At 44.6% G+C, this 23,041-nt stretch overlaps 1 protein-coding gene across 1 annotated transcript in view; it reads left to right on the top strand.

The window, feature by feature from the left end:
* The window catches only part of PAPPA2 (pappalysin 2), a 275,884-nt gene that overhangs the window by 233,563 nt on the left and 19,280 nt on the right, over nt 1-23,041 (top strand). The window contains exon 20 of the mRNA XM_062193837.1: nt 2,748-2,819. Within this exon, the coding sequence (XP_062049821.1) occupies nt 2,748-2,819 (72 nt within the window). The remainder of the gene's footprint in view (nt 1-2,747; nt 2,820-23,041) is intronic.

Below are 23,041 nucleotides of genomic sequence, written 5' to 3'. Positions count from 1 at the left end.
AGTTATTGCCCAGTCTTAATATTCTAAAATGCTTAATTTCTAAAGACTGGCAGTGCTGTCTCCAGTAAGACTCATTATCTCACCAGGTGTAATTTTTGTGTGCTTGCCACTGCATTGCAAGTGCACTGAATGGAAGTGTGAGAAAAAAAGTGTGCAGATGGCTAGGTTGGTAGCAGGCTATGGGAGAGCAAGCTTTTCTGTGTGAAACCTGCTTTGAGACTTTTCGCTTTTCCTGTAATACATCCTTTGAAATTTTAAAAACTAAATTTTAAAAACTAAAAAGGGAAAAATTCAATGATAACAAGTTGTCATTCTTTACTAAAGAGTAGGTAACTGTTTATTAAGCTGTGGGAATGACCTTTGGGGATGAGACAGTGTTTGGTGTTTCAATAGGGAAGTGTTGCCAAACACCCCAAGGTAGTTGGAGGAGTTGCTGCAGAACCCCCAAACTGGGTCTGCTTGCCTGAGAAAGCCGATCACTGACACTGGGGTGGTGGAAAAAAGTACGTGTCTATTGCAAAGCAGCTATTGCTTCCTCTCTAGGGTCCCCGAGGAGTTAGGGGTGAAGGTTCTTATAGATTGGAATTGGGCCTGAAATGTGTGTGATCAGCTGGTGTCCAAGTTCCTCATTGGTCAGTGGAATGTTCATGACCTTCCTTTCACTGGTCAATGATGCTGTGTTCTTTAGGGAATTTGTGGCAGCCAGGTGGGCTCCACTTGGTCTGGGGTTACATGAAGGTAGCAGCTGCATTCTGCCCAGACCTAAACTTCCCTACACAAACCACCCCAGGACAACACTGGCCTTCAGGGTTCTTATCTGTTGGAGAAGAAAATGACCCCTTGAGTCCAGTGACTAGAACCTTGTTAGGCTGACTGGATCACTCCTGCAAGTGAATCCTTTTGACCAAGGACGCCTTGGGCTAATGGGGATAAGCAGGAGGCTGGGTCCTGCTTTTACATCCTAGGAGTTCAGCTCCAGAAGCAGTTGCACCTCTGCCAGCCTGACGTTGGTGCCTCTTTGAGTTCTGCTGACTCACAATGGCTTTATTTGTCCACTGTGTGGATGCCATTTTACTTCCTGCTGTGAAAGGCTGAATAGTACTAACCAGAGATACAGAGAGTATGCTTAGGCCTCTGACCCTGGTTTGGGGACTGGTATCTTGTTCTCTAGGATTCCTGAGATCTGCTGCAGGAGTTTGTTTTCTGTTGCTGTAATGAAACAACACCTGAGACTAGGTACTTGATGAAGTAAAGAGGTTTGTTGGATGCACAGTTCTGGTGACCAAGGGTCCAAACAGTGTAGCACCAGCACCCTGGGGAGCTCCCATGGCTGCATTACAAATGGCCAAGGCATCATACTGGGGACCTGGTGGAGAGAGAGAGCAAGTGGCAAGCCAGGACACCAGAGAGACTTGTGGGCCTAGCTTGCTCTTTTTATTTTTATTTCTCAAGATTTACTTCTTTATTTGAAAGGCAGAGTGACAGAAAAGAGAGACAGAGATCTCTGTCTGCTGGCTCACTCCCCCAAATGGTCACAGCAGCCAGAGCTAGGCCAGGCTAAAGTCAGGAACCAGTAATTCCATTCAGGTCTCCCACATGGGTGGCAGGGGCCCAAATACTTGGAACATCTTTTGTTGCTTTCCTAGGCACATTAGCAAGAAACTGTATCACAAGCAGAGCAGCCAGGGACCCGAAACAGCTCTTTAATATGGGAGGCCAGTGGCACACATGGCACATGCTGGCCCCTTGCTATTTTTATAATAATTCATTCTTAAGGGAACCAACTGGGTTCCTATGAGACCTACATCCAGTTTCTTCTGAGAGCAACATCCATAGTGACCTAGCCTTCCACTAGCTCATACCTGTGAAACACCACCACACCAGGAACCAAGCTTATAACATGTGAACTTTTGTGGGCCCTTCAGAACGTACCCAAACAATAGCATCCGTTTTAGGTGGAGACTCTTCTTATAAGGTTGTTCACCGGCTTCTAAAACCCCACAGTACTTTTTAAGCAACACACCCAACTCACAAAGCATTATAACATTATTTAAAATTTCAAAACATGTGGAAGCAATATTATGCCTAAAACTAAATTAAACTTGTTATAATATGGAGGGTGATTTTTTGAAATGTTTAGTTTAAAAGACAGAGAGAGAGAGAGAGAGAGAGAGGAGAGACAGAGAGATCTTCCATCCATGGTTCACTGCTCAAATGCTTGTATTAGCCAGGGCTGGGCCAGAGCAAAGCCAGGAGTCTGGGGTTCTAACTGGGACTCCCATGAGGAAGGCAGAGACTTACATACTTGGGCCATCACCTGCTGCCTCCCAGGGTGCACATTAGCAGGAAGCTGGTTCAGAAGTGAAGTAGAAGTAGCCAGGACTTAAATTGATTCCGGGCTCTCTGATACGGGATACCAGCATCCCAAGTGGAGGCTTTATCCCCTAGGCCAACCCTCTGTCCAGGAAGATTTTAACACTTACAGCAGTCTGGAAATGTTGGTACCTTGTAGAGGAAGGAGAAGGGATGGGGTAAAGCGTCCCTGAGCTCAGAGCGCTGCCCTGGCACCACCTAGCAGGTTAGCAGTTCCCACCGGAAAGGCCAGAGGCCGTGTTTCTCGAGGGGTGATCAGGGTGTTGCTACTTGGGGCCTGGAGTCCGCTGGTGGGAGGAGCTCAAGGTTGCCTTTTCTTTATACACCTAATGTCATTTTTGTTTGTTTTCTGTCCTCTTTGTCTCACCTGTTAGAGCATTGTGTGCACCGGCCGGCGTCGATGGCACCCAGATCCCGTGCTGATCCACTGTATCCAGTCCTGCGAGGTAAGCCAGTCCCCCTCCGAGTCCCAGGCTCCTGCCCTCAGGTCCACGTGCCCTTCGTTCAAGTCCTCCTCCTTCCTCCACCTTTGTCTGTGTTTAATCTGTGCAATGTAGTTGGCTGCAGAGTCTCAAATTCACAGACATGATGACTTCTGATTTTTGCTATGTTTTTTAAGCAAAATCTTCAGGACTCCACTCTAACAAAAAGTAAGTTAGAAAGCAGTGAGAATGATTTAAAGCTTTGGGGTTCTGTCACAAAGCCTTGTTTGACATTAGGGAGATCAAGAGTCCACACACAGTTTTGTTGGACCACCGCAGTTTCTAGAAGCAATTTTATTTTGGTTGTCAATTGTTAAAAATAGGATTTTCCATAAAGTCTTTCTGTACGTATGTAACATTGTGTGCATATGCACACACCCCCAATAAAAATAAATATAAAAAGCTGTTTGTACAAAGATGTTTCTCTTGAGGAAGCACATCCAGCAGCTGTGGAAACAGTTAGCTGAGTGTGAGTAGCAGCTATAACCAACCCCAGTGGGTGACTGTCTCCAGTTAGCAGACCTGGCCTGGCCCCACAGCTACAGGCCTGCCACACCTTCCTCAATACCTCAGCCACTGATGAAGCCAGACTAAGCCTTGACTGCCTCCAGGAACCCTGTCTACCTCTGTACACAGTGGGTTCCACTTCCCGCAGGGGAGCAGACTCTGGGTGCTGGGAATTCCTTAGCTAGGTTAACCGGAGTTACCAAGGAAGAGTCAAGAATGAGACACAGCCTTGTAGGGGGACAGTGAGCCAGCATCCTGACTTGGGGGAGGAAGAGTGTCTGTCTGTCTGTCTGTCTCTCTCTCTCTCACACACACTCATACACACACAGGTGCCTGCGCACACCAGCTAAGCCTCCCACCCTAGGAATAGCCCCTGACAAATATAGATGCTCTCGTCTCAGTCACCACAGTCTTTGTCATCCAAGCCCTGGCTGGAAGTCACCTAGCCAGGCGGCAGGGGTGGGCCCGGCTTCTGCCTGTGTGCTGTGCAGGGAGCTGTTTAACTGCCATTGATTGCCAGCAGCCTCCCCCGCTGCAGACCCAACCACACACGTGTTAATCCCTCTGTCCTCCACTATCTCCGCGTCTCCGGATCTAATTCTGGGAAACCGGCGTCCACGGGAGGCCAGAAAGGGGGAAAGGGTGGGGTTAAAGAGAAAAGGGAAAACTGGGTGGGGAATGGATACCAATAAAACAGCGCCTTCTGAGAGTGCATGGGGAAAAATGCTAGCCTGGAGTGGGCCAACAAAACAGCTCATCTTCTGCCATCATTAGAAAAACAGATGGCAGCGGGGTGGGGAGGCAGGAGAGAGGGGAGTGAGTCATCCACTGGGCAGGGAGTAGGAAGGGGGGAGAGGAGGCCAGGGAAGGAGGGAGATAAACAGACAGAGGACCCGCTCAGGCTGCTGGGAGGAGATCAAAGGTATCCTGAGAATTCCCTTCTGCTACTTCAATGCACAATGGCAAGTGGGAGGGCGGATGACAGGGTTTGGAGCTGGCGATGGTGCTTCCCAGAAGGTTACGATACAGAGCTTTCCACATGTGTCCTCCCTGCTCCCCACACCCAGAACACCCCTGCTTGGCCGCTGTCAGTCCTTTTGTTGATGTGACCAGGACCAACGCTGCTTCCCCCCCCCCCCCCCCCCCCCCCGATGTCTTCCCGGCTCCACTGTGGCTCTGCACAGCTGAGCTGTGAACCCGGTAGATTTGTTCACAGTGCTTCTCAAAGTGTGGGCCCTGAACCAGCACGCAAGCATCACCTGGGAACTTGTTAGACAGGCGCGTTCTCAGGTCCCCGCCCAGACCTGCTGTATCAGAGAGGGGCCCAGCAGTGTGTGTTTTAACAAGGCTTCCAGGAAATTCTGATGACCGCTCAAGTTTGGGAGCCACCGCCCTAAGTGCTGTGGGAGCGAACAAGAGGGTTCCTAGGCTTTGCATCTGTGTTTGGAAGCGTTCTTTGTCCGGGAACAATTATAGCCAACAGTATTTGCTCTATTTCCTGAGATCCCATGGGCAGGACAGGGTTTGAAAAGCTGGATGTTGGCTTCTAGTCTGTCAGCAAAGGCCAAGAGGACAGAAACCCATTCAGTTGGGAAGGGAAGAGCAAAGGAAAAGGAGAAGCAATACCCACAGGAAAGGAAAGGAAGCTGGACAGGGGAGGAGACTCGCAGAGCGGGTGAATGACAGTGGGAAAGAGAGGAGAGGGACTGAAACTGGCACGGGCGAGGGGCAAACTGGCGCACACTTAATTCTTTACTGGAAAAGGTCAGCTAAATATGTGAAGGAGCACTGCAAAATTCCAAAGCCCGAAAGAGAGAAAACAGACCCGGAAGCAAGACGAAGCGAAGGAATTGGGTGGGTGAGAGAAGTTTTAAGAAAGGCAGCACGGAGATCTCAACTAAAATTGGACCTTTTTCTGCCCAGAGTCTGAAGGAGCTTCCTTGCTTGCTTGCTGTTTTATTCTAATACAGAGTGTAAATCTGTGATACCCTCCTTCAGACATTCAGCCTTGTAGGAGTAGAGTGCATCATTCATTTTTTTCTCCATTAAAGCCAGGCAATAAGTCCATCACCCCACCATCTCCAGCCTCTGTTGTATTTTTTGTCTTCTGCACCTTTGTCCATGTCATGTCCACTCACCATATCCCCTTTTGCCTTCAGGTCTCCACCATTCTAGACTTCTCCCATTTCTTAAGGGGCCTGTAAGTGTTCTTATAAAAAAGATCCTGTCCAAATCATTCCATTTTTTTTTCCTTAATACTTAGATTCCCCTTTTCGCAGCAAGAACACACATGTCACATGTCTGCAGTCCAAGCTTGTTCTTTGTAAGCTGCAAATGGGCATGGACTGGCAGCTTGTTTAACTGGAAGGATTTGAAGTCCAACAAACCTAGACCCAAATCCTCACTCAAGGAGGCATTATTAGCCTCAGTGTCGGAATCTGCACTGGGAAATGGGACAGCAGTTATTTTACGGAGTTGATAATGAGGATTAATGTGATAACCCACATAAAGTACTTAGTGTCGTGCTGGGCCCCTAAGACAGTCTTATGAAAGGGTGTCTTTTGTTGTGTGCTTTAGTTGTCTCATGAATCCTTACTCAATGGATAAAGCAGAACAGGGGCATTGCTGCTGGGATGACCTTGATATAATTAGGTACAAACTCTGAAGATGGGAAAAGGGAATGAAAAGAGAAACAGAGTGTTCCCACGGAGAATCACTGAGATCGACAATTCACAAATCGCTTGGAGACCGTTAGCCATTATGTCTGATCGTCCCCAGGTCACCTGGTCACCAGATCCTGATATGAGTGGCTCTATTCATTCCTGTGGACACCACCCTGGTTGGGTCTCAGTATTTCTCCCCTGGGCGGCTGCATTCGTTTTCTCATTGTTCTGCCCATGCCCGCACCTGTGTCCGTCAGTTACCTTCATCCTCTCTCCTGCTATGCATGAATCTTTGTGTTGAGTCTATCTTCTACTAGTTACATTTCAGGAACTCCCAATTGTTTTCACATTTAAGCCACATGCCTTTGTATGTAGTAAATGGACCTTTGTCTTTCAACCTCTTGTCTTTTCTCCAGACATAAGAAACTTTCGCAATACAGTATTCTGAAAAGTGCATGGATTTTGTACTCTTGGCACGCTTGCTGTGAGATTGAACATTGGTCCCACTTGCTGGGTGACACTCGGCAAGCTCCTTTGCCTTCTTGTACCTCACTACCGTCAATAGAGTTTTTATAGGGTTATTAAAATAGGGTTTTAACAGTAATGCCTGTTTCATAAAATTGTTGGGAATGTTCCTTCATAAAGCCACATTTATAAATGGAATACTATAGGCAGTGAGCTCAGTCTAATGTTTTGTACATTAAACTCAAGAAATATTTATGTACTAATATACAATTTAACTTGCACATTGCTTATGAAGTTATAGATAAGCATATTAATCTTCAGTGATAAATATGTAGGAGAGAATAATGTGAATAGTATCCATTTTATCAATCATAGAAATAATATTATTATTCCACGCAATCCCATGCCCCTCATCTCTGTACCTGTTGTATCGCCTTCCTGGATTTCTGATCCACTCCATGTTTCTCTCTGTCAGTGACTCTCAACTGTGAATAATTTTACACCCTCCACCCCGTACTAGGGTACACTGGGTAATATTTGAAGACTTTTTTTTGTCACGATTAGGTGAGTAATGAGACCTACTGAAGTCTGGTGGGTGGAGACCAGGAATGCTGCTAAACATTCTACAGTGCACAAGACAGCACTTCCCAAAATGCCAGTAGTTCTGCTATTGATAGACTCTGTGCTGGAGCATCTCCATCGATTCTCCAGCGCATTTCCAGACATCTCCTCCTCTTCTGCCACCACCCACCCCTATCCACAGACGAGGTTTGCAGTCATTCTCTGGTCTCCATTTTACCACTTACCACCTTAGGGAAGGTGTTGGCTTCCTGTGTGTCAGTCTGCCTACACCATGACCACTTGTATGCTGAAAACATATCTTTCTGTTGTTGTTTCTTCTGCTGTCAAGAAACAGCCCATTATACTCAGTTTATGTCTTTATGACTATTTATTACATACTGTCGGTTGCCAAGGTTAATCGATGTTCTTAAGGCCGTCCATAAAAGATATGAAGCCTTTTAAGATTTTTTTTTTTAATTTCACATAAATTTTCCTGGGTGTTAGCTACCATTTTTTCATTTTTTTATTTTTTTAAGATTCATTTACTTTTTGAAAGGCAGAGTTTACAGAGAGACAAGGAGACAGAGAGAGAGAGAGAGAGAGGAGATTGATTCTGTCTTCTGGTTCACTCCCTAAATGGCCTCGACAGCTAGGGCAGGGATAGGCTGCAGCCACCAAGCAAGAGCTTCTGAGTCTCCCACATGGATGCAGGAGCCCAAGGACTTGGGCCATCTTCCACCACTCTCCCAGGCACATTGGCAGGGAGCTGGATCAGAAGTAGAACAGCCCGGAACTCAAACTGGCACCCATATGGGTGCTTGACCCACTATGCCACAGTGCCAGCCCCAGCTGCTGTCTCTTGTATAAGGTCTTGCACATACCCTCCTAAATGCCTGCCATCTCACCTTCCACATTATTTCAAGATTATTCACTAGGTCTGTCCTTTCAGGGGTGTTTTGTTAACTTCACACCCCCTTCAAAAGCTGCAGATCTAGTTCTTCTGGGCCACCTGCTTCTACTCCATTAAAGATGGGGGTGGGAGCTGAGAATAGGACTTGGACTTTGAAAGTCTTCAGTTGGCAGAGACTGAACCAGTCTGCTGTGGAATGGCACAGAGGAAGTAGAGGCACAGAATGAAAGCCCTGCTATGGGTAGAATCAAAAGTCCTTGGGACCACAGTAAAGGCAGCTTAAAGTAGCAAAGGAAAGCTCCCTAGGGACCTGGAGGTGGCACTGGGCTCCGATCCATCCACTTTAGATGTCTCTTTGGGCAAGTCAGTTGAGTTCTCTGAATTTCAGTTTCCTCTGCTTTCAATGTAGAGAGAAAAAATTCATTTCTTAAAACTGTTCAGAATCCAGGCTCAGGAACCAATGGAAATACCCCCAGGGGAGCGTGGCCTGGGGCCTGTGGAAGGTCACAGCTTGGTCAAGGGTGTGTCATGCTAATTTCTTAGGCTAGTGGCAAACCTGCCCTTGTTTCTGGGACTTCTTTGCCTTCCACATGGGCTTTGGTCCTTCTCTTATGGGGCCCCTTTTCACAGCTCTGACCTTCCTCTTGGCTAGCCTTGACTTCTTACTCACTGGAGGAGTTATGTCAGGACAGTCCTGTTGGTACTATCCTTCCCTGACAATGGATCCAAGGCCAGTCCTGGTTCTGGTTTTATTACTCATCCTGGAACTAACCTGCAAAAGAAAACTCAGTCTGAGGTTGTATAGCTGTGAGAGTCAGAACATGATAAAGGGTGCACAGTTAGCTATTTTAAAAATGCCTGATAAACATTAATTGAGAGAGTAAGGAAGAATAATAAAATTTAACTTCTCAGTAGTACTGAATGACTCTGTCATTCAAAATAAAAGTAATATTTTCCCCCACCATTAAATTTTCATAAGATGGTGGCAGGTGTTATGTGTGTGTGTGTGTGTGTGTTAAGAGAGTGAGAGATCAAGCTAGGCTGGGCGAAGATTTGGTTAGATTGCTTAATATATTTGGAATGCTTATCTAGCCATTTTGATGTTCTTAAAGAAATGAGCTGTCAGAAGAATAGATGAAAAGCAATGTAGTTTATACCTTGTTAAAAGAAAAAGGGGTTGAACAATATAAAGCTGCTTTCTTGTAAATTTGATTTTTCTGCTAGAAAAAGCTCTAGGACAAAATCTCTAGGTCCAAGTCCTTAATTTATAAGGGACATGATTGCATGTTCTGTGTCAAATGGTTTAGTCACTGTGATAAAGGAGAACCCAGATATGCCAATCCAGGCTAAATGACATGCCCCTAATTTAAGAGGGCAAACAGGGAGTTGGCCACATCATGGATTGTTGCCATCCATTGTACTGAACCAGGAGACCCATCCAGTGGGACGCTCAGGACTTGTTCTGGCCAAATCGTATCTTCCAACGTTCCACGTGGGCAATGGATTCAGCTGGTGAATTCTTACTTTTTTTTTAAAAAAAAAAAGTATTTATTTATTTTGAAAGGCAGAGAAAGAGAAATGCAGATAGACACACACACACACACACAGAGATATCTTCCACTTGCTAGTTCATTCCCCAAATGCCAACAATGGCCAAGGCTGGGCCAGACCGAAATCAGGAGCCAGGGACTCAATCCAGGTCTCCCATGTGAGTGGCATGGGCACAACAGCTTGTGCCACACCTCTGCCTTCCAGGGTTGTCATTAGCGGGATCCTGGAATCTGGAAGCTGGAGCTTGGAATCAAACCCATGCACTCTGATATGGGATACAGGTGCCCCAGCTGACACATTAACTACCATGCTAAACACCCATCCCTGGTAGTTTTTTTCTTGAGAATGTTTAAGAAGTACAGGGGTGGGGTGCTTATTGTTAAAATTCAGATTCTTGGGTTGTATCCCTCTTTTTTGGTTCCCACATCTGAAGCATGGTGTGAACTCCGAGGATTGGTTTGCACAGCAAATACCATAGGTGCTTCTCATGCAGGTGCTGCTGAGCTGCCCTTTGAAGCCATGGTCAGGGCTTAATGATGATTCTACAGCAGACCCAGGCTCACACAGAGGGAGAAAAGGATCCCTCTTCTGACAGTTCTTGCATAAATGAAGACATTTGAAACAGAATAAAGTTCAGAAGGAGCAAGGAAAAAAGCAAAAGCACCTGGTAGACTTGGGTACAACTAAAATTATATAAGAAAGAAAACACTGGGTTGCTTTAAAATTGTGGTTAAAATATTCAAACAATTATAGCTTATGGGTAAGCAGCAGCCTGGCTCTGCCCTTGAAGCAAGCTACAGGCAGATAAGTACAAGTGAGACCAACAGAAAATGAGCAATCCATTGTTGTATCGTGATTCTCACCATTGATCTTGTCCTATTTTCTCTTTAGGTTTAGCCTTTTTAAAATACAGAACATGTCGAAGATAACAAAAATGATATAAAACCACCTTTGGGGAAAAAAAACAAAAGAACTGGGATTTTTAGTCTAAAATGAAAAGAATAAATGTCAATGTAGAAAATATCTTTGTGTATGAAGTATTTTACATAGAGAAGGAAGAGTTAATAGTCGCCACTCCCCAGTGAAGATAGAGTAGAAACCAATGGCTTAAAATACTAAATGAATCCTTTAAAATAAATCTGTGTGAGAATGTCCTGAAAGTGTTAACTGCTACACAAGGTTATAAAGGGAAATGTCTAAGTGGGATATTAGTCTTTGGAGAGCTTTAAAGGGACAGGTTTTCTGCTGTCTCTCGACACAGCTCAGCGTGTCCTTCTGTCTCAAACAATCGAGGTGGTTTGGAGTTCTCTTTACCTGTAAATCTAGCACTCCATGGATTTAAATGCAAATATGTTGGTGTTTTCTTAAAGCAGCCAATAGAGATATGTTTGTGTGTTATTACCACATCGGGATTTGTATAGGAGGGAATTCACAGTGGCAAGGTGAGACCTGGGGGACAGATTCGGCTTCATCACAGTGGATGCAGTCCTGAGAGGGAGGTAGAAAGCCGTACTGTTTTTGCACACTTCCTAGCTGATCCCAACAGCGCTCCCATCACTAATGCCTTCCATCTGCCACACCATTCCTTGAATTCTTTCTTCTCTGTTGTCTTGGACCTCTCTCTGCCTCACTTTTATTATTTATATTCCAGATGGTAGCCCTGTTAGCTGTGTCTGGACCTTGTGCTTGTTGATCACCCGCGGACACTGCTGCAGCTCTACAGGAGTCAGGGGCCAATATATAATTCACGAGGTGGAAAATAATGGCATGAAAATTGAGTTTTTATTGCCTGATCTTTTCTTGCCCAGAGTTTGAGCCAAGAAGGGGCTGAGAGTAGGACTAGCTGAAGTCTGACTCATAAGTCTCAGTTTCGGGGATGTGCCTTATTCTGGGGTGCGGCATGCTAGCGTAGAGATCTGGACGTAAGGTGTTCAGAGGAAGGGCCGCAGAGGGTGGCAGGCTGCCCGAGACGGCACCTGGGCTTCTGCACCAAGAGTTTTGTTCTCTGGTTTGTGTCCTCTAACACAGGTTTGTGTGTAGAAAAAAACCTGAACACGTCCTACTCCTTCCTGTTTGGGAACGCGAGCCCGCACTGCACCCTGGCGCACCCTGGCAGCCCATTCATACACTCCAGGGCTCTTATTCTAAAAAGTGAATTGAGATGTGCAGCCTGGGAGACTCCAGGGCGGCGGGAGCGGGCTGAGACCCAGCTGTTTGGGAAGCAGAGTGGATATTCTAATGAGGTTAAATACTTCAAGACACAAGTGAGGCGGTTTTGTATTTCGCCCTTAGAGCAGTGAGACTCAGGACTCTTGAGAGAACGGGACTGAATCCTGGACTTGAGAAGAGCTAGAGCACTCTAGGGAAGTGGTGTGGTCTTTGACCAGCGGCAGCAGGCTCGTCTGGGGACTTCCCAGAAGTGCAGGAGCGCAGGTTCTGCTCTGGACTTTTGAATCCGAATATCGCGAGTGGGAGCCCACCGGTCAGTTGTCCTGGGCCCTACAGGGGGTCGCATGCCTTCTCAGGGTCAAGGCCAGCTGGTCAGGCAGTAGACGGGGCCTGTCTTGAGGGCCCAAAGGGTACATCAGTGCCAGGGTCCCTCCTGTGATCCCAAGTCTCTCGACTTTCCATTTAATTCAGCTACTTGGTGAAAACTATTTAACTCTTCTCCCAATCTTTCCCATCTGTGGTTTATCTCCGTTACTATTCCTTGGTCATGTATTTTTCTCTTGATAAATACCCAGACTTGAGAGTATTATCAGGGCCCCAAATGGACTTAGAAGGGTGACCAATTGGAACTGTTACTGATCTTTTGAAAAAGCACTCTAACTTGAGTATCTTTAAGGATTTCTACGTAAAAAGACAAAAATAAATTGTATATATGATATCTGCAAAAGAAAAACAAACATTCTATGCTAATTTTATCACTTATGCACTATGTGATCCTGAAGTTGTTTAACTTGTCTTGTTTCCTTTTTATTTATATGTTGTCATTTAAAAATAGTTCACAACTAAACTTCTCTTTGCTACATTTTAGCTGTTTGCAAACCAGATATATTAATCATCCCTTCCCTGCTTTGCAGAGGACAGATCTTCCGGGCATACTTTTAATTCTTGCCAAGTTCTTTAGAATCTATGGGTAAAGGGGGTTCTGAAAACACTAATTAAGGCAGAGATAATAATGACATGGAAGCCAGTGATGGGATCAGCAACTAGATTCTGGTAGGGGTAGTGTAGGACCTTATAAATCTAAATCTAAATCTGTGTTAGACTTGTTAAAATCCAGAGAAAAATTGAAAATTAGCTTAAGTTGGAGCTGTGTTCCAGGCTCTCCGACTGCCAATTCCAGTCCCCTTGAGATTTGTCTGTGAGTGTCCCTGCCAGTTTTGAGCAGTATCTGCACCAGCCTGTAAACCCAGGCCTGTCTTTAGCTTGTCCAGAGTCCCATTTGGTTCACGGCTCTGCTTCAGATTCTCCAGCTGGAGTCTCTGAAAATTAGACTCCAACCATTAATTAAGACGAGGTTTTCACTTTGAAAGCTAAAACCATTGTTTTTTTTTTTTTCTGCCCCTCTGCTTTTTTAAAAAGTAAAACATTAGAAGCACAACCATGCAAATTGTAAAACCTCATTTAGATTAACAACACTCATCAGAGTTTTCTCGTCTAAAACTCCCGTGGAGCCCTGCCATTGGGAATTGAACTGGTGGATGGAAGATATCTTTCTCTCTCTCTCTACTGCTCTGTCTCTTAAATAAACTAAGAAGAAAAAAAGACTGGTGTAGAGTTATGTGTAGATGTAATACAACTTTGCTGACCTATAATTCTTTTTTTTATTAATTTTAAAAGTTGGTTTCAGAGTGAGTGAGAGATAGTTTTCCCATTTGCTGTTACACTCCCCGTAGGCCAGCAGGGTACTCCGAGGGGAACCTGTCTCAGTCTAGGACTGGTGGTCACTGTCCATTCGGAGCTAAGTCTAGGACTGGTGGTCACTGTCCATTCGGAGCTAAGTCTAGGACTGGTGGTCACTGTCCATTCGGAGCTCAGTCTAGGACTGGTGGTCACTGTCCATTCGGAGCTCAGTCTAGGACTGGTGGTCACTGTCCATTCGGAGCTAAGTCTAGGACTGGTGGTCACTGTCCATTCGGAGCTCAGTCTAGGACTGGTGGTCACTGTCCATTCGGAGCTCAGTCTAGGACTGGTGGTCACTGTCCATTCGGAGCTCAGTCTAGGACTGGTGGTCACTGTCCATTCGGAGCTCAGTCTAGGACTGGTGGTCACTGTCCATTCGGAGCTCAGTCTAGGACTGGTGGTCACTGTCCATTCGGAGCTCAGTCTAGGACTGGTGGTCACTGTCCATTCGGAGCTCAGTCTAGGACTGGTGGTCACTGTCCATTCGGCCCCCTGAAGGCACTACTTTCTCACTCTGTTCGTTCTCTATCAGGAGTTATCTGTTTTTCTTCTCCCACCCCATCCTCTTTTTCAGATTTACGCTCTGCTTTTCCTTTGGTGGTGGTTGTTGCTTTCTTTCTCACTGCTCTTCCATTTCCAGGCCAAGCCTGCACATAATTTAGTGTTACTCACCTGCAGATTTTGCATCACAGAAATGCTACCTTTTCTCCCCCAACACCTACCAGACCTTCCAGTTGCTCCGCAATGATAACACTAGAAAAATTAGCGGTAGAGGCCTGTGTTGGGCCTAATGGACCTACCTAGTGGTTAGGATGCCCTTAAGATGCCCACTTTCCATATCTAAGTGCTTGTGTTCAATTCCCACTTCCACTCTGGACTACAGTTTCCTCCGAATGTTGACCCTGGGAGGCAGCGGTGCAGAGAGACCTGCACAGTCTCAGGAAGCTTTCCGGAAAGCTGAGTAGCCAGGGCTCTAACCAAGCATTTGGATAGTGGATGCGGGCAATCCACATGATGATTTAGCCCACTGTGCCCAAATGTCTGCTCCATCCTCTTTTCATAGGAACTCTATCCACTAAGAATTCCAGCTGTTTTTCTAAAATATGTTTTAAATATATTCTAATCATGACACAAACATACTCACAGACTATTCATGAATCCTTTAGGGCATTTATTATTTTAACATTTGCCATCATGATCATAGCTTCTTTATTAAACAATCATATGGACACATTCAGAAAATTCATGGGATCTGCATTTCTAATTCATCCACTGAAATAGGTATTTCTTTAAGTGGGATGATTTCATTAAAATTTTGTTATAATGACAGAGTGCTAATAATCTATTAAGTTTCTCACACCTTATTTTTAAGGTATATAAAGCATATATGAATATATATATGTGTGTGTATATATATATATACTGATGGTGGTGTATGTGTGTGTTTCCCTCTGTTTTGTTACCTGGCCCAACAATGATATGAGAACAAAGTGCTATGATCCTACAGTGATCATGAAGATTTGCCAGTTGCAGCAAACAACATGTATAGTGGAAGGAACACACATTTTAAATTCTGACCAATGATTTGAATCTCAGGTCCACCCTTAGGTATATGCAATCTGCAAACCTAATTCTGATTCTGTAAGAGTACTAGCCGGCCCTTGTTTGAAAAGCCAGTGGTAGCCTTAGGTTTGTTTGGGGAACCTGCAGGCTCTGCTCCTCTGCTCCTTGAGCTCACCTCTCCCTCTCACAGAGGCCACCCTTCCATGTCTCATTTTGCTTCTTCTGTTTCACTTTTATTTCTTCTGGAAATTCACACACACACACAGTACTTCGGCTGATGTTGATATTTTAGACTGAGGGCATTGTCAACTGACTCCTTGATGTGGAAGACAGGGTTCCAGCTCTCTGATACCATCACACAGCTACGTACGTCTGTATCTGCACTCATGCTGTCAGAGGCCCCCGATACTCCTAATTGTTCAAGGAAGGTGAATGGGAGCTGGGAGGGGAGAAGGCCTGAGAGATGAGAGGCAATGCAAGAACAGAGGAAGAGAAGCTAGCAAGGGGGTAGAGAAACAATGATTAGACAAGAAGAAGGAAGTAAAGGAGAGAGTGATCCTGGGAAGACCCTGAAAGAAGAGAAGTTCCAGGGAAAAAGAGAGTACAGAGTGTTTTATGCACCACCAAGCAGACCAACAAAGTAAGCAGTGATGAGAAGCAATCAGGTTTATGAGTTATGTGCTCATGAAATCCCATACATGATGGTTTTAATGAGTGGAGGGAAGAGAAACCAAGTGAGAAATAGGGGCCGGCGCCGTGGCTTAACAGGCTAATCCTCCACCTTGCGGCGCCGGCACACCAGGTTCTAGTCCCGGTCGGGGTGGACTGCAGACAATAATCTGATTGCAATCATGGAGATCCAGGATAAAAAAGGAACACAAAGGATTACAAATACTGAGGCCTGAGTCCAGTGCAACAGGAGTAACAAAGACTAAAGACAAATTTGTGCCATAGCAGATACAATTCCAGAGTTCACGATATTTCATAGACAATAGTTTCTCAGTGTCTACTTTCCTATTTCTGCTCTTGGCTCCCTTCTTCTGGTTTCTCAGCACGAAATCCTTGATGCCATCTTATTTTTCCTCTTTTTCACACCTTTTACTTTGAATTGATCAAGTGGTCCTGTTAGTTCCAGCTTTAAAATATATCCACAAGCCAATCGCCTTTAAACATTGAACTGCTGCCACCCAGTGCAAGCCACCACTCTCTGCTATCCACACCACCACACCCACCTGACCAGGCTCCCTACTGCCTCTGCCTCCTCAATCTCTTCTTAGTAGAGTAGCCAGAGAGTCTGTGAAAATGAAAGTGAAGTCATATCACCCCTCTGCCAACGCCTCCCAACACTTCCCCATTATACCCACAGGAAAACTAAAGTTCTCCAAATGCCCCATCTTTGACCATTTGATTGAAAATTACCAGTATTCCCACTCCTTTATTCCCTGCCCATCCCCCAACCCATGTCACTCCCAATGAATTCCGTTCCACTGCCACTATTTTCCAATAAAACTATAACTTCTGGGGCAGGCATCCGGCCCAGTGGTTAAGACACCTGTGCCCCGGGACAGATTGCCTGGGTTCTAGTCCCAGTACTACTCCAAATTCCAGCTTCCTGGCAATGCAGATCCTGGGAGGCAGCAATGATAGTTCACCTTGGTGAGTCTCTACCACACATTCATGAGTCCTGAGTTGAGTTCCTGGCTCTTGGCTCCCACCCTGACCCAATCCTGACTGTTGTGGGCATCTAGGGAATGAACCAGTAAATATGAGCTCACGTTCTCTCTCTCTCTTTCATTTTCTGTCCCTCAAATAAATAAAATTTAACGACATAGACTTTGAGAAATAGAATCATTGCTTCCTGATTACCTATATACTTACTTCTTTGTTGTGGTTAATGTCCGTGTCCCTTCTTGGATACGAGCTCCACAGGGAAGCAGTGTTTTGCTTATTTATGGCTGCATCTCCAGTTGTTTGTGCTGTGGTGTGGTGACTGGCACATTGTAGGTGCTTCCTGTTTTTTGAGTGAATGAATGAAGCCAGCAGGTAAGGACATCCGTAGATCAGGGAGAGGACTGGCAGCAGTGTCGGTATCTTAGAAAGCAGTTTGGTGGCTTTAGGGAAAGGAAAGTTTTGTTACCATGTGGAAAGTCAATGTCAGCCAAGAGACCCTGACTTTTATGAATGCTTTAAGAGTCTTTTCTACTGATTTTTTTTTTAAAGTCTGTAGTTAGCATCTCCTGTATTAGTGATTTGCAGATTGGTGAAGTTTGGACTCCCACGCTCCTTTCATCTCTGAAAACTGTACCCTCAAGAGAAAAGACTTAGTTCTACCTATTGCCTTTCCTCTGCTTGGTTGTGTGAACTCAAAGTCATTTAACTTCTATAGCAAAAGAATGTCTTTTGGTTAGCTTAGACAATTCTTCAGACTCTCACATTAAACAGCATTTGTGAAGGCATTTGTAGACACCAAAATGGTGCACACACGCATGGGCTTCTCTTTGTGACCATCATCCCCATGGTGCCCACGACAGTCAGAAGTCTTCTGCAGCAAGTCCAGGTTGGGGCCCGGCCACGGAGCAGATGATACATCCTGGATCCCAGCCAAGGACATGCAGAGTCTGCTGAGAGCCATGTGTGCAGCCAGAACTGATAAAGAGACACAACACAGGGTTCTGCTTGTCCCCTCTCATGCCTACAGCGTTGAACAGATTTTTTTTTCTTCTCTTTGGTTCTGCCTTTCCTAGGGTAGGCATGAGTGTTGGGTATAAGACTCCTGATTAAGGGAGCTACCAGCTCAAATCTGAGGCTTCTGGCTCCAGCCAAGCAGCTTGAGTAACCTTTCTATAGAAGCTCATCTTAAGAGGTTGCCCGCATTCTGTGGATGGTAGAAATCCTTCCCTTATTTACCCTCTGTTTCATAAAATAATATAACAAGAAGAAGAGAGAAAATGAGGTTTGTATTTAACCAAACTAAGAACAAAACTGAACACAAAATACCGCACACCCATTTTGAAAACATGGACTTGTTGCCTTACCCTTATCTCAGTACGCCTAATACAACGGCCACTCCCTCGCCCCCAGGAAAGTCATAGCCTCTTCCACCTTATACACCATTTTCCTTCCTATTTAAGATCAGTAATGAGAATTTGGCAGATGAAAGAGTCAAATGGGTCAAGAGGCCCTTGTGGCTTTCCACAGCGCATTCTAGCCTGCAGGATAAAGAATAAATTGGCTGGAAATCTAACCATGGTGAGCGGCCACCACTGAGGCAGCATTTCAGACAAGTGAGACTAGAGCCAAAAGCAGGCTTCCTGAAGCACAGAGCCTGGGTCTCTCCTTACCAATGCACATGCACACACACGCACACAGAGCACTGCACACCAGGAGTCCTCATCGAGAACAGATGCTGCCGCCCCCTGTGCCAGCCACGTGTCGTGCACAGCATTCTCATCTGTGTTTTTCCTTTCTTCTCCCCTCCAGATGCCCCTCATCCCCTTTTCCCACCCCTTTCGCCCACTGCATGTCCAAATTCTCTACTGATTCATACTGGCCAAGCCTCATAAATTTGTTGTTGTTATTAGTATTGCAAACAGTAGATGCTTCCAAATCTGGAAAAAAATAGAAAGGAAGAAACCACAACAACCCCCAGTGAAAACATGTTCTAACCCAAGAATGTACGCTACTTCATGCATGGGAAGCATCTTCCCACCTCTCCAAGTTTAGCTACGGAAACCAGGACTCAAAATTCCAACACCAGAAAAAAAAAAAAAAAAAAAACAGACTCCCCAGCTCTTTCGTATGAGCCTCTCACCATCTCTCAGTCTATAAGTTTGCTGCTCCCTGACAGTGGCTAGGGTTTTCAGAAATGTCATGGCCTCCTTCCCAACTTACACCTTGGCAACAAAATCATGATCACTTACTCCTGTGGAACCATTTTGTCAGTTCTTCCCTTGAAATCATATTTTCTGGCACCAAATATTTTCTAGCTGTATGCTAGACTACAAAAATGAGTAAGGATTTCTTAGCACAGTGTATACCATAGAGATAATTAAAAAGTCAAATCACTATCCAGTGAGTAATAATGGAAGGTCTTGAATGCACCCATACATTAGCAGAGAGAATAAAGCAAATAACTCATCCCAAGCACATGGAGGAGGACTTATAAAGGGGTAACCACTGGACATGGATTTGTAAGATAAATAGAGAGCATGTGGAAAGGCAAAGATATGGAAGGAAATGATATGAAGCCATCATTGAGATGTTCTATAATCATCCTACATAACAAATAATCCAAGTACATCAATGTCTGGGTAACAAAAGTTATTTCTCACTCATGCACCTGCCCTGTGGCTTAAGTACCTCTGATTTAGATGGTGAGCTGCATTCGGATGCACATTGTGTGTCTCTCCCTAAGGCACCCAGGCTGCAGGATTTCATGGTCATTGGTTACTCAGAGTGTTTTTCTCATGGTGGATAGTATGAATACAAAAGGCTACTCAAGGCATTTCAGTACATTTAATATGTTAAGTGTAGCATATATCACATAAAAGGGTACTTCAAAAATTTCATCAAAAATACAATTAAAAGATAAATTTGTTTTGGTGTCAAAAAATTTTAAAGCCCACATATAGATTTTTCATAATGCACATTTTTCATCAACTTTTAGAATACTCTAAATACACATGGATTTAGAAGAATGCACCAAAATAACTTTATCTATTCATTCCATTTTCTACAAACTCTCTTTGTAGTTTATGAAGTACCCTTCTACAGCCACGTTCCATCAGACAAGGCAAACACATGGCTAAAACAAAGTTATTAGGAAGGAGAGCTGTCATGTGCTGATTGTGAAGTCATGGCAAAGAAAGGGGAGGGTAAAAAGAACTGTAGACACCTGCCAATATCTACTTGTCAGCCTTTCCAGCCCCAAGAATTTGTTAGACTCAGATTCACTCAACTTTACTTCAAGACATTCCGAAAGTCTTATCCAGTTGTAGCATCAGGTTTGAAATCCACATAGCATTTCTTAATCTGGAGCCTTATTTGGGACAAATCACAAATTCTCTGACTGCCTCCCACCCCATGCCAAAGTAGGACAGAAATAAGACAACTACAATAAACATTTTTTCCCCATAGAGCATAGTGAAACACATACAAGTCATTGATCCACAGCAGTTCTGAAATTCTTTGAGCAAAAGTTGTAAAACCCTACACTCTGGAACAAGGGAGTATATCTTATTTAATAACATTTCACTGTTCCCTGGGTGTAGCTTCCCAGTTGATTGTTTTTCATATTCTCCTAGAAGTCCTTCCTTTCCCATCATCCTCTTTGGTCACATCAAGAGAGCACTGGAGACCACCACCTGTTGGGAAGCCAGGCAGTCTTCCCTATCTGCTTTCCTGGGTAGAATATATAGAGCCCAAAATTCCTTATATCTTGTCTAAATAGGAAATTCCTTTTAATACAGCTGATAAAGATTTTGGCAACTCCAGTCTCATAGATTTAATTGGTTTAGTATATATTTAATTCCAATCCAATCTGCTGTCAAGAGCTATACTCAAATCTTTCCAAGACATGACTCTATATAGATTCACTTACAGGTATTCTGAGCTTAGGAGGCTTGTCTTCAAACAAGTTTTTTGTCTCTCTTCCAAGACACATTTTTGTTAGCTACAAAGATCTCCTAGATGGTATTTTTATTGCAATTAAACTTCCTAACAAATAGTGTAATAGTTCATCTGTGATTTGGTTTTCACCTGAGGTTAAATCTGAAGTCTTTTTTTTTAAGATTTATTTATTTGAAAGGCAGAGTTACAGAGAGAGACAGAGAGAGAGAGAGAGAGAGAGAGAGAGAGAGAGAATCTTCCATCCTCTGGTTCACTCTCCAAATGGCAGCAACAGCCAGGTCTACACCAGACTGAAGCCAGGAGTCTACAGTTTCTTTAGGGTCTCCCACATGGATGCAGGGGCCCAAAGACTTGGAACATCTTCCACTGCCTTCCTAGGCACTTTAGCAAAGAGATAAATAAGAAATAGAGCAGCCAGGACTTGAACCAGCGCCCACATGGGATGCTGGCATTGCAGGCTGCATCTCAACCCTTTATGCCACAAATCTGGCCCCATAAATCTTTTGTTAAAAATAAATTTACTTTTTGCTTATTAGTTACAGAGCGTGAGGGAGAGGAGGGAGAGATCGATCTTCCATTCACTGGTTCACTTCCCAAATGGCCACTACTGCCAGGGCTGGGTGAGCACAAAGCCAGTAGCCAGGAACTTCATCCAGGACTCCTATGTGGGTAGCGGGAGCCCAAGTACTTGAACCATCTTCCAATACTTTCTCAAGTGCATTAGCAGGGAGCTGGATGGTAAGTGGAACAGCTGGGACTCAAACTGGCCCTGATGCCGGCATTGCACGTTGTGGTTTAACCCACTGTGCCACATTGCCGGCCTTCAAGTCTTAAGTGTTAAAAGGTCATTCAAACATAATGCATTACAGTAAGCCCTCCATATCCATGGGCTCCACATTTGTGGATTCAACCAATCATGGATCAAAAATATTCCAAAAAAAAAAAATCTCTACAGAACACGTACAGACTTTGTTTCTGCTGTTATTCCTAAGCAATAGAGCATAACAACTTTTTTCTTGATTTTTTACATTGTATTAGATATTGTAAGTAATCTAGAGATGATTTCAAGTATTTGAGAGAATTTGCACATGGGTATATGCAAATATTATGCCATTTTATAAAGGACGTGAGCGTTGAAAGATTTTGATATCCTTGGAGTAGTCCTACAGCCAATTCTCCTCCCAATCTGGTGGCTGTGCAAAATTTTATCTTTTGCTAAATAGAGTTGAAGACAACTTGATTTTTCAGCACTACAAGTCAGTTTCTAATATCTTCTATTCCTTGTCAGTTCAGCTGACAAAGTAGCAATCTTTCCTGAGTCCGTCGCTCCTTGTAGTACCTTATCAGGTGGAAGTAATAACCACCAAGTAACCGTGGTGATGTTCTTCAGAGTCCCTTTACTCAAAGCCAAGAGGGCATTAATGCATTTTTGGATCTGCGAGCTGCAACAGTTCACAATATAACTTCCCCCACAAGTAACCAAAGGAATAGTCTTCTCATATGTGTTGGTCCTAGGTAAATGGGTATTGTCACTTGGCCAGCCTCCTTAAACAGTTCTCTTCTTTTTGCTCCATCCCAGAGACAGTGCCATGCATTTTAAAGGTGTGCTGTGGTAGCACCCACTTCTGATTTAAAAAAAAAATCTCTGCATTAGTTAAGTGTTGCTGCAATAGTGTCACATAACAAATAACCCCAAAATGCTAGTCTGCTTGTCTTGAGGTATACAGAGATGTGTAGACTGATTTGAGGTTAGGAGTCTTGGGTGCTAAACTAAGGAGTTTGAACCTTATCCTGTAGTCACTGTTGTTCCCATGAGGGTTTATAAATAGAGGCAAATGAATGCAAGCAGCTAGGCTGTGATCACAAGTGCACCCTGACCACTCAGTGATTTCATGTGGCCAACGTGGCCGTCACCTGGTGTAACCAGCAGTGGTTCTCCTCCCATTCACTTTCCTCCTCTGTTCTCTCAAAATGAGCCTCCAAGGAAAGAAGAAATATGTACAGAGGGAGAGAGAGGCCAGTCACTCCTTGAGTCCCTTGAGCCAAAAGGAACGCATCATTTCTGTGGGGCTTCCCCTTCACCAGAACATGGCCCCATGGCCTCAAGCCCTCTGTAAGTGAGGCATGGGAACTGTGAGGGAGCATACACATGACTGGTGCCCGTGTAGGAGAGAAGCAGAGGTGGGAATTTTGATTTTGGAAGAAGTCACTGTGGCAGGTTGGGAGGGTGAAAATCATTATCTCACCACCTCTTACGGGACCAAGTATGACAGCCCCCACGCTGCACTGAGGAAGTGCAAAGGGAAGGGAGCAAAGAGGCAGGTTGCACAGGGTGTCTGCAGTCTTCAGTGGATGTTTGGGTGTTGGGTGTTGACAGTAAAGCTAGCCAGACTGGGAGGTTGATGATGATAAATGTGGGCTCGCCTTGC

Source organism: Lepus europaeus, chromosome 5 (assembly GCF_033115175.1).
Source record: "Lepus europaeus isolate LE1 chromosome 5, mLepTim1.pri, whole genome shotgun sequence".
In the NCBI taxonomy this organism is placed as follows: domain Eukaryota; kingdom Metazoa; phylum Chordata; class Mammalia; order Lagomorpha; family Leporidae; genus Lepus; species Lepus europaeus.
This window is presented reverse-complemented; position numbering and strand designations above follow the sequence as displayed.